Source organism: Hippocampus guttulatus, chromosome 4, assembly GCF_054856545.1.
Source record: "Hippocampus guttulatus isolate MCC_2025c chromosome 4, RoL_Hgut_1.0, whole genome shotgun sequence".
Classification (NCBI taxonomy): domain Eukaryota; kingdom Metazoa; phylum Chordata; class Actinopteri; order Syngnathiformes; family Syngnathidae; genus Hippocampus; species Hippocampus guttulatus.
Window position 1 is genome coordinate 14,005,723 of NC_141264.1, and position 13,146 is coordinate 14,018,868.

General features: G+C 39.3%; 2 protein-coding genes across 4 annotated transcripts in view; both read left to right on the forward strand.

Moving 5' to 3' along the window:
- Positions 1–82: 82 nt before the first annotated feature.
- armc10 (armadillo repeat containing 10) lies at positions 83–7,198 on the forward strand. Of its 2 annotated transcripts, none has more exons than XM_086108835.1 (6): positions 83–523; positions 971–1,116; positions 1,213–1,347; positions 2,145–2,321; positions 2,396–2,467; positions 3,942–7,198. In XM_086108835.1, exons 1-6 carry the CDS (start codon positions 265–267, stop codon positions 4,197–4,199), a joined length of 1,047 nt encoding a protein of 348 aa, XP_085964961.1. In that variant the 5' UTR covers positions 83–264; the 3' UTR covers positions 4,200–7,198. The 2 variants fall into 2 exon arrangements, with proteins under 2 accessions (XP_085964961.1, XP_085964962.1); XM_086108836.1 differs by having other exon boundaries at positions 83–436.
- Positions 7,199–9,248: 2,050 nt separating this feature from the next.
- The window catches only part of LOC147206042 (DENN domain-containing protein 5B-like), a 31,936-nt gene continuing 28,038 nt past the window's right edge, over positions 9,249–13,146 (forward strand). For both annotated transcript variants that reach the window (XM_086109048.1, XM_086109049.1), the window contains exon 1: positions 9,249–9,534. In XM_086109048.1, coding sequence (XP_085965174.1) covers positions 9,426–9,534 — 109 coding nt within the window. In that variant the 5' untranslated portion in view covers positions 9,249–9,425. The remainder of the gene's footprint in view (positions 9,535–13,146) is intronic.

The window sequence follows — 13,146 nt, forward strand, 5'->3', positions numbered from 1 at the left end:
CATGGCTATGAAAAAATCCGGACTCAAACGCTTTTGTTAATGTATTATGGTCACTGCGACTTCAACTATTTTCTGCCCGGTGTGGAATTGATGCAACACACATTAAAACAAACTGCGATGGGTCCTTTTAAGTTACTTATGTTTGGTGCACTTTGTTTTGGGTTAACTAAAAAGCCGTGTTAGGCTTCTTCCATTTCAAAACTTAAATACAGTCTTGTGTTTACAGCATCCGCTGAAAGCTTCATCGCTGAGATTATCATCAGAATGGGCGACAGCGGCAGTATTACGCCTAGAATTGGCAGCATGAAGACTTTGCTTGGAATAGTCGCCGGAGCTGGAGCCTCTTACGGAATTTACAAACTCTTAAGTGGGGGAAGCTTTAGGAGGTACAAGAAAAGCGGGGGCAATGACGGTCTTGCTTCAAAGACCAGTGAAGGTAAATCTCGGCCGGACAGCCTATTGGCCAAAGTGTCTGAATTGGACCTTGTGTTTTCCCGAAATGAGAGAACGGATGATGCTTCGGGTATGTATTTAAATGGTGATGTGCGTTATTCTACAAGTATTACAAACATACTACATTATTATTACATCCAAATCTTGATCGTTGTAATTGTTGGCATGGAAACGCAGAGGAAACCAATATGGGAGCTGTAATAAAAACAACCGCAATATTAAACATTTATAATATCAACACTTAAAAATTAACCATTATTTATCATTGTAATTTTTTATACTCTTATTGTACGGGGTCTGTGGCGGTACGTTTAGGCACTCGTTATATTACTTTGATCACAGATGTTATGCAACTCAAAGTTATGCTCTGGCCTACCAATTAGAGAACACAAAAGTGCCGACATCGTTGAGGGCCAGCTCCCTGGCCTTGTGAAGATGAATTTGAAATTTGATGGGTCAGTCTTATGTATTTTCATAATATTTTAATGTGGACTGCTCTTGGCTTCACTCTTGACAGGTAACATCATCCACCAGTCTGTGAGCAACCTGGAGCCACAGCACCTAAACATGTTGCTGACATGTCTAAAGACCAGCAATAGCACATCAGAGAGGTGTCGTCTATTACTCACTTTAGGAAATGCAGCTGCTTTTACTGTCAATCAGGTACTGGCCTTCAAAAAAAAAAGAAAAGAAGATTTCATGACATTTGTGTGAAGTTTTCCAAACTTATTCTAACATTATGTGTCCTCTATCCCACAGAATATTATACGTGAATATGAAGGAATTCCTATTATAGGGGGCTTCCTCTCTGACCCTGCACCAGAGGTTAAAGTGCAGACTCTGAATGCTTTAAGTAATCTCTGCATGAACCTCCAAAACCAGGAGCAGCTGAAGGTACACAACTGTATACAGTGAAGCCCCATTTGTTGCAGGGGATACTTTCCACTCCCACCTGTGATTAGTGAAAATATGTGAAATATCCATCCATCCATTTTCAATACCACTGAAGAGGGTCGCGGGGGGTTGTTGGAGCCTATCCCGGCTGACTTCCAGCAGAAGGCCAACTACACCATGAAGTGGTCGCTAGTACATATATAATGACAAGCAACCATTCACACCGTCACCAAGTGGGAACTGGTCACACGCTGCCTGCACACAACTCAGGCGAGTGTACCGCTACTTTATCAGTGATTCCTCTATGTGATATATAGACCATATAAAAACAGAGCAAAGGGGATCCAATTCACATCTAGTCTGCACAGACATCATTGCTCATCCGACCATATAGTAATTCTCTTCTTTGCGGTAAGATATGAAGCTAGGGTGCATGTAATTAATATAGAAAATCAGGCTTTACATTAAAAAGGTAATCTAAATTATCTTGCAAACCCGATAAGCAGACATCACAGATGTAAAAAAAAATGCAGCTTGGGACTTCTAATTGCGCTGCATCTCCTGTCGTCAATGCTGTCTGGCAATTTGTGACAACAACACTAACACACTGAAAGTGAGCAACTCCAAAGTGCTTACTTGATTGCAAACTATAAATACTAAACACCCAAAACAGTCGTTTAAAAAGCTGCAACAGCGTGGCAGTGCTGTCACTCAACTGCAACAAAGCAGGGGTTCACTGTATTTTACATTGTCATTTCTTGAACCTCTGTCTTTAAAAACAATGTCTTCTCTTTTAGGTCTACGTGCCACAAGTGCTGCAGTTGATCGAGATGTCTCCAGTGAACTCTGACCTTCAGCTAGCTGCTCTCAGGATGCTAACCAACCTTTCTGTCACCGACAAACATCAACACCTGCTCAAGGATGCGGTGACGCTTCTACTCCATCTGCTGTTGGTGAGCGACGTGACATTACAGGTTAGTATCCACTCATAATGACTTTTTACCAGTTGTTTGACCATTTTATAAGTTAACGCGTGCATTTGTTTCAGGTTCAGACCTTGAGGGTTCTTGTGAATATGTCATCTAATCCAGACATGATGGACGACATTGTTCAGGCTCAGGTAAGAGGTCTGATTAAAAAGCGAAAAACGTGACCTCTTTTGCTCCAGTTAGAAGTTAGTTATGCAACGGTTCTTGTTTTTTTGTTGTTGTTGTTTTTTTAAGGCTGTTTTCAGAATCACAGTGGCCAAGTAGTGTTCGAAAACTATTTTCCATATGACTAATAAGTGAACCATAGCTCAGTGTATAAAAATCCCGATAATCTGATGAGGGAGGAGATAATGAGTCAACGATTGTACAGCTCATCTCCTAATACATTAGTTTCCACTAGAGGGCAGGAGAGTGAAAGAGCAACCATGCTACAGTTTTGTCATCATTGGATAAAAGGATTAAGGATACGTTTTTTTTTTTTCTCATCGCTGGATAATGTTTTGATTCCAAATGTCTACAATGTATTTTTGATCGCTTGCTCAATCTTTGATCAGTGTGTTATGGGTAGGGCTGAAAATTTTAGGAAAATAATTTAATAGCGACCTCCCAAGTTTGCGATTGCGATTTTATCTGCAATTATTTCTCACAGTTAATGTATTTTTCAGCAAACAAGCAATTCATTAATCGTTACAACAATAAACAATATCAAAACTATAATACATTAGAGGGTACTAAGATGGAGGCAAATGAAAATTGAATTAATGTGAAAGACAGTTTATCTCTACAGTTACTGGTATGCATTTACAAAGTAAACATAAGTATATACTATACTGTGAATCAGTTAAAACACAAATAAGCTAAAGTGCAGTTTACGATACATCAGTAATGCAAACAAATTCCTTCTGTTGCATTCATGAAATCGGACGCCAAAACATCTGGATACATACAGCAGAATTAATCCTCTGAATATATGATCACTGACAGCTTTGTTGAGCGCTGCCATTTTCAAATCATTTGATCGCTGGATGTGTTTTCATTTGTCACTGCTCAAGTCGTGCGTACACCATTGTGTCCATGTGTGTGCTCAAACATCAGAGACACGTAAATCAAAGTCAACCCTGGTTGCTCATGCATGACAGGTCTATCAACACAGACACTTCCACACTTACCCACACTGCCACGCGATCCAACATACGACGGGAGCTGAACAACACAAAGTACACAACACACAGCGAGCCTTTTTTTTCCCCCAACCTCACAAGGCGAAATAGGTCAAATATGTTACAAGTGAATACTACCCTCAAGGTCTCGTAAGACAGAAAAATGTATGCGCACGTGGAGCAAAGGGCTTTAATTACAGCGTTGCCGTGTGCCTTCTGTGTGCGCAGCAGCTTTTGCGAGAAGCAAAAATCGTGATGATATTGCAAATGCAATTAATCAATCAGACATTATTTTTGTCTTTTCAATGATGAAAATTAATCCATCTACGAGTAAACTGAGTTACAAGGTTGAGCACAGCAGGAATTAAACATGTAAGTCAAGTTCCCACTGTAACATGTTTTTAAACGTTCTTCATGTTTACTTTGCCGCCGCCACCCCCACAAGGCTCCGGCTTCTGTCATGCTGCTATTTGCCGCGCAAACGTCATCAGAGGTGCTTGTGCGGTTGTTGACATTCACGGGCAACCTGAAGTCCTGGAGACCTTCGGCACAGGTGGCAGAGGAGTTGAGGCGCAACCGCGATTGCCTCTTCCGGGTCATGTTGGATGAGTCGTCAGAACTCCACGGCCGACTGGTCCAGCTCCTGTCACACCCCGACAAGGAGATTCAAGCACAGGTGGCCCATATATTGACATACCGGTAGTCCACTTCCGTTCTCACGCACCACATCCCACACCACAATCTGCAGTGTAGACATTTTCATCATGACGTCACACATACTTAACGCGTGGCAAAAGCTCAAGCACTCTACCTTGTAAAGAGATCCTTCCATCATGTAATTTTGACCCAGACAGAACAAATGAAAAATGGTACATGGTTAGAATGGGAGTTTTAGCCTTTTTCTCGACCACCAATGGTTGAATATATTCAACCGCAAACATAAAACGGTTTTGTCATCAATTCAGTGAACGGGTGCCACTCACTCTTTGCCACCTGTAAGTACCCTGGTGCCCTTTCCCAAATGTGATGACGTGGTCTATTTTTCTCACTGTTTTGATCTCACAAACTTCGCCAAAGTCATCAGCAATTAAATTAGATCATATTTCCACACTGTCTGTACGAGGGCCTGACCGCTAAAAATCTGCTGATGCTGAGATTTGCCAGAATAAAATGAAGATAACCAATTAATCAGTTGATTAAATTAAAAAAAATATACACTCAATAAATTGACTTATTTTTGGGTCCCCTTAATACCCTATGGTGTAGTATTTGATTAACCTAACAACAGAGAGAAAAATCGGTCGAAATTTTGCAGATTTTTATTTGGGAAGGCGGGAAAACGTCATTCTTTTTGCGTTATGCTGTGACATGTTAATGTAGCGAATTTTGCTGATTTGGAAAGCGCTAATATTGGCTGATTAATGGCTCAGGCCCGTCTATATTGGCCGCTCCAAATCAACAGCTAGTTTCCATTATTTTTCAGCTTGTACAGTTAATAAGGGAGGCAGGACTGGGAAGACTGGACACTGGTTTTACTGTCTTAATATTGGTGACATTTCAAGCGAGCCGTTTTCCTTGCATCATCCCACTGTTTTAGGAGAATGTGAAGCATTTTCTAAAGAATGGCAGGATGACTGGAGTCACATGATTTAAAAAAACAAACAAAATATAAGAGAATGTCAGAAAGTTACGAGAATAAAGTCAGAATTTTTAAGGAATGACTTTCCATTAGAAATACAGTATTGTCATTTTTTTGGGAAAATTAAAATTCCATTCTTGCAAAAGAAAATATATTTTTGTTAATTATTGCAAAATGACAGATTTGTTCTTGTAAAATCCCCCTTTTTCATCCAGCATTGCAAGTTTACGCTTGTGGAATGTAATTCAGTTTTTTTTCCCATGGAACATTACAAATGTATTCTTGTAAAATGTTTCTTTTTACTTGTAATATAAAATATATTTTTTATTTATTTCCTTCTAACTTTAGTCTCATTAAATTACATATTTTTGCTCATTGTAGTAAAGCTTTATACCTTGCAAAACTAAAGACTTTTTATTCTTGTATGGAAAAAGTTAGTCAATTAGGAATGATGTTCCCTCACATTACAAATATATTTTTGCACAATAACTTTGTTCTTATAACATTACAACTTCATTCTGGTCATATTGTCATTTCTTTTCACATATTACACATCGGTTAAATTATATTTCTGCTCATAAGACCGCAATTTTTTTTTTAAATTTAAGATTTTTCTCTTGTAGAATTACCTCTGTTTTTGTCATATTACAGCTTTATTCTGAAATCAGTGAGTTTTTTTCCCCCTCACATGACAGCTGCAGCATACTCTTGTAAAATTATTATTATCCGTTGTAATATTGCAATTATATTTTGAAAATGTTTTTTTTTCTTGTAAAGTTATAACTGTATTGTTAAAATATTCAGATTTTTAAATCTTGTAATATCAGAATCAGATATTGCAACTTTCTTTTAAAATTATAGTTTCACCCTAATATTACCATTTTATTCTTGTCAAATTGCATGTTTTTTCCTGACAAGATTATAGTTTTTTTTCCTTATAAAATTTCTTATTTATTCTCGTTAAAAATTGACATTCTTGTACAAAAACAATTCTCATATTTTGGCTTTTAAGACAAAAAAAAAAATCATAATTCTATGATTTTGTTCTCATGAAATGTGAAGAAGGGCGGCATGGTGGTTGACTGTTTAGCACGTCCACTTCACAGTGCAGAGGTGCAGAGTTTGGTTCCGGGTCCGGCCTTATTGTATCGTGTCTGCATGTTCTCCCTGTGCCTGCGTGGGTTTTCTCTGGGTACTCTGGTTTCCTCTCACATTCCAAAAACATGCATGGCAGGCTGATTGAACACTCATAATTGTCCTAAGTGCAAGCGTGAATGGTTGTTCGTCTATGTATGCCCTGTGACTGGCTGACAACCAGTTCAGGGTGAACCCCGCCTACTGCCCTAAAACAGCTGGGATAGGCTCCAGCACACCCATGACCCTTGTGGGGATAGGCGGATCAGAAAATGGCCGGATAGAAATGTTAAGAAAGCCAGATTGAGATTTTTAAAAATGAATTATTGTTGTTTTCATGATTTTCCCCCACCTGTTGATAGTCTGCTTCCAGATCATTACATTTTTCTCTCCAAAGTCTTGTTTTCCTGCCATCCAGTCAGGATATTTTAGTTAATTCTACCAGCCCTACTTGGAATACAAAGACATCATGTTTGAGGGCGTTGAATATCGTGTGCAGAAATGCAGTATGAAAGAAGAGTAGCCATTTGTCCGCAGATGACTGATTTTGACAGGATTCCAGTAACATTTGGCGGATTACAGCCGATAGTGAATGTTAACTACCAGTCTCATTATGTACTTAGTGTAATGTGCCAGGCTGTGACGTGACGGGTCCGTGCGGTTTAGCGGGAGGACTGGGCATCCATCTGCTTGCATGACTACAGCATCTTTATGTCACGAGTCAGTCCAGGTGTGATGAAATGCTGCACATTGTCAATGTATATGTTGACTTCTTTGACTTTTTATCGCTCAGGAACAGGTTTGTCTGTAGACACCCCCCTAAGTTAATCGTATTTATTTAAGGAGATGGCAGTTTTGTAATGAATTAAATATTGTTCTGCTTAAATATTTCAATAAATGCCCATCCTATAGACAAGTGTCATTTTTTAATGAGCTGTATTGCCTTCATATCGGGTTTGTTTATGTTATTGCACTGGTATGGTCTTGAACAAAGTACACTAACATCTTGTATTGACAGTTCACATGCATTTAAATCATAAGTATCCTGAAACAGTGACAGTAACATTCAGTGTTGAATGTGCAGTGGGATCTAAAAGTCCATGCACCGTTGTTCAACTGTCAAGTTTCTGTGTCTCAAAAATACAATGAGAAAATCATTTAAAAACTGTTTCTACCATTCATCTTACATACAACCTGTACAAATCAATTCTTTTTTTTTGGGGGGGGGTAAATAATAGATAATCAGAATCATCTTTATTGGTCAAGTATCTAGAACACACAAGGAATTTGTCTGCGGTAGTACAGGCTACACTAGTATAATCATAAACAAGAACATGACAAATAAGTATTGAAGGACATTCTGTAATGTAAGGGTACCGTTTTGTGGTGGTACCACCCAATGACAGCTGTGAGACAATGTGCAAAGTGTCAAGCAGAGCTAAAGTGGTCAGTGGTAGAATACAGTACAAAAACCGTTGTGGTAATGTGGTTGCACAAGTGCACAGCCTCTTACAACTTCGATGTGGCTAAGTTTAGAATTAACCAATGACATTCAAACCCATGTTCAATTTCTCTTGTCAGCGCACAACTGCGGCCACAAGATGTTTGTTTTTTCTGCAAGAAAACACCCCAAAATAGCCAGGTAAATAGTAGAACTTTGGTCACAATCAAAACCTGCAATACAGTAAATGCACAACAACTGATTCACAAAGTAGCGAGGGACCACTGCAATACAATTGTTTGTTTGTTTACTGAACATAAAAACATATACAGTAATAAATTGACAGAAAGTAAGGTAAGTAAAATAGTAAAAAGGAAAGAAATCAGTCATCATACAACACAATTATTATGTTCAAAGGAGTAGGAAGACAATACAATGGAGAAATTGCCAATTTACAGCAGGAACAATTATGAAAGGGAGAAATAGGAGAACAAAAAGTAAGTAAATATAAATTATAAAATATAAATATAAGCATATTCAGAATGGGTGAGTGGCTTTTGCTTGTTTAAAATATTTATTGAATATACAGTGATCCCTCGCTATTTCACGCTTTGTTTATCGCGGCTTTGGTGCATCGCGGATTTTTTCAAACATTCATAATTTTTTTTTTTTGAAGTCCATAAAAATCAGTGTTTAAGTGTTGTGTGTAAGTGTTGTTTACTATGCGTGCTAGTGTGTGCGCACTCTGCTCAAGCACGGAAGGTGCACGTGGGACACGTGCGTGTGCGTGTGTGTGTGTGTGTGTGCGCGTGTGTTAGTGCGCTCTGCTCAAGCGCAAAGGCCCACGTGGGGCAGTTTTAAAAAAAATATATGTTAATTGGTCGCTACTTCACGGATTTTCGTTTATCGCGGGTGGTTTTGGTTCCCATAAACCGCGATAAACAAGGGATTACTGTACCGGAATAACATCCTCGACCTTATTTCCTGAATCCTCTTGTTATCTGTCAAACATTTTAACGCATTTTTCTCTACCGAGGTCGCAAATAAGCTGAAAGAAGACGTTTTCTTTTTCTTTCCATGCATTACAGTATAACATTCTTCTGTTTCTTATTCACATTTATCGCATCTCTCACGTGTGTGCTTTGCCATTAGAACTAGCGTGCAGTCTACCGATAATGTCAAAATTTTAAATCTGGATATAATTGTTGCAAATCTTCGATTACACTTCTCCAACCTTTATTTGTGTTCAATAAAACAACCCCCCCCGCCCCCCAAAAAAACCCCATCCGTTGTTGTGTTCTTCCCATTGCTTTAGCCACCTTTCTTTTAATCTTCACGTGAACATTTTCTTCATAACAGCCTAATACTAATAATAAGAACATAGATGAAGCTTTTCCAATAATGGTCACGGCAGGTCCTCCTCCTCCAGAGTCCATCCCATCCCACTGGGCTCTCCTTCCCCCCGCACCTCCCTCCTCCCTAGGCGCGACACGCTGCCTCCTCCCCCGGACAGCCCACACTAAATGACGGTCGTACCATCCGGTGCTACTCCGCCACTTTAGCAGCAGCCGGACCCCGCGCGAACAACACCCAGCCGGTAGACCGGGAAGCAGGCGACGTTCTTCCGAAGCTATCGACTCGACCCGGCTATGTTGAGCCAGGAGCGGAAGATTTAGACTGATTTCCAAACAGCTTTTCTCTCCGCTTGACCGAGGATGAGCACCACCGCGGCGGCCACCGGATCGGCTTCTTGCCGCTTTGCCCACTACTTCGTCGTGTGTGGACTGGACCCGGAGACAGGCCTGGAGCCGGATGATGGAGCAGGTAGCAACATCGATACTCGACATGAAAGCATTTAAATGACAATGTGCGGGTGTTTCAGAGATGAATATGGCCAATTTAGTGTGTAAAGTGTCGTTGTTTACAGTATGATATACACCTCCGAGCCTATTAGCCCCCATTTTGTCATCCATTATTTTTTGATAAATGCTATCCACTATTCTAAAGGCACATCAAATCAAACATTAGAGCCCTGTTTTCAAATATATTTTTATTAGAACTCCCCACCAGAAAAAACCCTCAGTAAAGGCACTGTGTTTGGAACATCCTTCTCAACTTGGTTTGTGTTATTAATGGTTGGAATTTTTCCATCTCCATCATAAAAAAGCCCTAATATCCCAAATGGTTCATTTGCCCTTTCTTTTGTCTCATCACCTGTCTGGCCGTCTCATCTGAAAACAATCCCGCCCGACTTTGTTCACCTGAATCCAGAGAATAGGGAAAGGTGTTTGTGTGATTGATGTTGGTGAGATGTTCAAGGGGTTGCCATGGCAAAAACAATAGAGCAGGCAGATGCTCCTGTCTTGTCGAGGGGACCAGCGGGGTTTTATTTTCAGGTTAACCAAAAAGGAATGGGAAATGTCTATTGTTTTTCACCCTGACGTTGATACTCAACTGAGACGAATTCTGCAAGAAAAAGTGACGTCTGGAACATCTCACATCACTTTCTTGTTAGAAATGGGGGGAAAAAACAATCGCCCTTTCTTTGTCTGGTATCAAAAGCGACACTAGCCAAAGGCATCATAATGCTGGTGGGGATGGAAGAAATAGCGCTGCTGGGATTGAAGCTGCCAATGATTTTAGTCATATAACTAACCGGCATGGCCTTTAATCGCTGACTCCCTCCTGAGAGGGTGACCGCTCCGTGGCTCGGGTGTTTGCGAGCGCTGCCAATCTGCTTATGTAACAGCAGGCCATATCCTCGCCATTGCAGCAGAAGCGGCAGCAGGATATACTCCTTCAAGGGATTTCCTGGCTGCATGTGAGCGTTGGGCCTTAAGCCGCAACGAAGCAGGAGAGTTAAAGTCTTAATGTCATACAGTATTATCTCACAAAAGCGTGTACACCCCAACTGTGAAAACTGACACTTCAATCAAAATAACTCAACGCTTAACATTGATGTAGAAACCTGGCGACAAAAGTGAGTCGTGATTGGCCCTAAAGTGTCAACATTTTGTCCCGTTACAGTTATTTTCCACAGACCTTGTGCTTCCCCACCTTCCATGTGATGATACCCCAGAAATGCTCAATAGGATTTCGGTCTGAAGACAAACACTCACATTCTTTAGGAAGGCTCTGCTAATTTTGGAAATGGTTTGGGGTTGGAATACAGTACCGCTGTGCACTGTATCCAAAGGGAGGGGATGGTGCTCTTTTCTGTACTTTCTTGGCATCATTTTTAGCATGAACGGCCTTGTGTTGGGTTGTTTTGAAGCAACAGTAAATTTACACTGTTATATTAGCTGAACACGGACTACATTGTAGCAAAGGTCAGATTTCTTTGGTGTTGACCCATAAAAAGATTTAATGAAATGTCAACAGAAATGTGAAAACTTGTATTCATATTTAAGAGCAACAGCTTAGTGCATTTCAGAACACTTTCTTCTATTATGCAATAGCCTAACATATAAGACCGCTGTTCTCTTCCCCTCAAATAACTACATGCAGTACAGTGAACTAGTGTTGACACGGTATCAAAATTTGGACTTGGATATTATACCCACAGAAAGTACCTCGGTACAAGTGGTGAAATGATGCCATGGCAAAAATCTAAAATATCAGTAAAAGCAGTTCAACAATCGCTGACAACTTCAAATTATTTTACATGCAAGCTTTCTCATGCCATGCAGTAATCTTATGTTTGACTTTATTTGTTGTTTTCCATAGTAAATAATACACGGACACTCTTATTGTCTATTAAGTGTCTTTATTTCACTTCTCACTCAGCGGTACTCTGCTACCAACAATATTTAATAATTGCCCTGTGAAATGCAACCAATCAGAACAAGATTCTATGTCACAAAATAAATGCACTTGTTTGACTTGATGGGAAATCTTTTAAATGTGTCACATGGCAACCTGTTGCTCTTTGAATTCATGACATAATTCAACATATTCGTCAACAATGCCATGTTGGTTGTGTTCCCTTTCGAGTGGCCTTAGTCGGCCTGAACTGGATTGTTGAATTTGTTGGTTCATTCCATCAGAGTAGAAATCTACTTTATGTGCAGGATCACTAGTGAGGATTGTTTTGACATTGGTTCATGATTCTTTTCAATTAACTCAATGGATACGATACCTTTCAAGTGGCCAATGTACATGTTTTGGATGAAACAAAACTGTGAAATTTGAAATGTGACTCATCCCGTTTTATTTCTCTTATTCACTCTAGAGATGCTTTTCCATGTTAATTGGAGTCCACAATGTTAAATTCAATTGACAGGACATGTTTTGGAAAGGCACACGTAATTGTAAAGAGAGGAAGTAAATCCTTGATGTGATCAGCCAGTTAATTTTAACACAGAGCGATGGCCAGGCTAAATAGAAGCATCTGAATTAAGCTAGGTTTGCAAGAGTAAGTACAAGCATGTATTTTTTAAAGCGGTTATTTAATAGATACACATGCACACAGTTCTGACCTGTCACGTAAAGTGTGATATAATTGAAGAGATGTAAAATAACTCGAATAATCAACAACTGATTGATTGTCAAATTTATTGTCAACTATTTTCAGGGAGTTATTGTTTAGTGCCATCGTTAAAGTTAGAATTGTCCAAATCCACTGATTGCAGCCTCTCAACAGCAATTACTGTATTCTCTGATTACTCCTTCATGAAAAGAGACCGATAATCATTTGTGTTTGATCAACATAAGACATTTGCAAACTGCTTTTCCCTTAGAAAACAATGACCGAACCAGTAACTGAATCAGTTTCAAAAGGTTTGGTGGGCACAACATTAACCTTCTTGTGTGATATTGCTTCATTGTTTTTCAGTTGTATTTTTAATCCGTATAAAACACCAAACAGACAACAATACTAATTGGTTAAAAAACAATAATGGGGTGAAAACGGTTTTGTAACACACTGCAATGCAAAATAAAATGTTATTCGACTAATCAATGGACTTGTGGATAGAATAATCAATTCTAAAATATTGTATAGTGACAGTCCTAATATAATGACAAAGGACAATAGCTACAAGCCATGCCATTGTTGTTTTGCTTGTTAAGTAGGCTACCTGCCTACACTTAACATTTATCACAAACTACTAAACGTGTTTTATTGTTAATACTTTTGCAAGTCCAAATTTCACGTTTCACGCCTTCAATGTACTACTATGTTGTCTCACAATATGCTGGACAGCACTGCGGTCTACTGGCATTTAGTTTGCATTGTGGTCTTTCTGTATCAGATTCTTTTCTAGGTGGGTGTGGTATGTAATCCCTGATGAACTGGATTTCAACTAAACTGTCCTCCAAGACATGTTTTAAATGTTTTTAATCTTTATTAGAATTTGTAAATGAACAATCAAAACTATTCAGCACTCATCCAATTGCAGTTCAATTTTGTTCTTGATATTATTTGGATTATTTAGC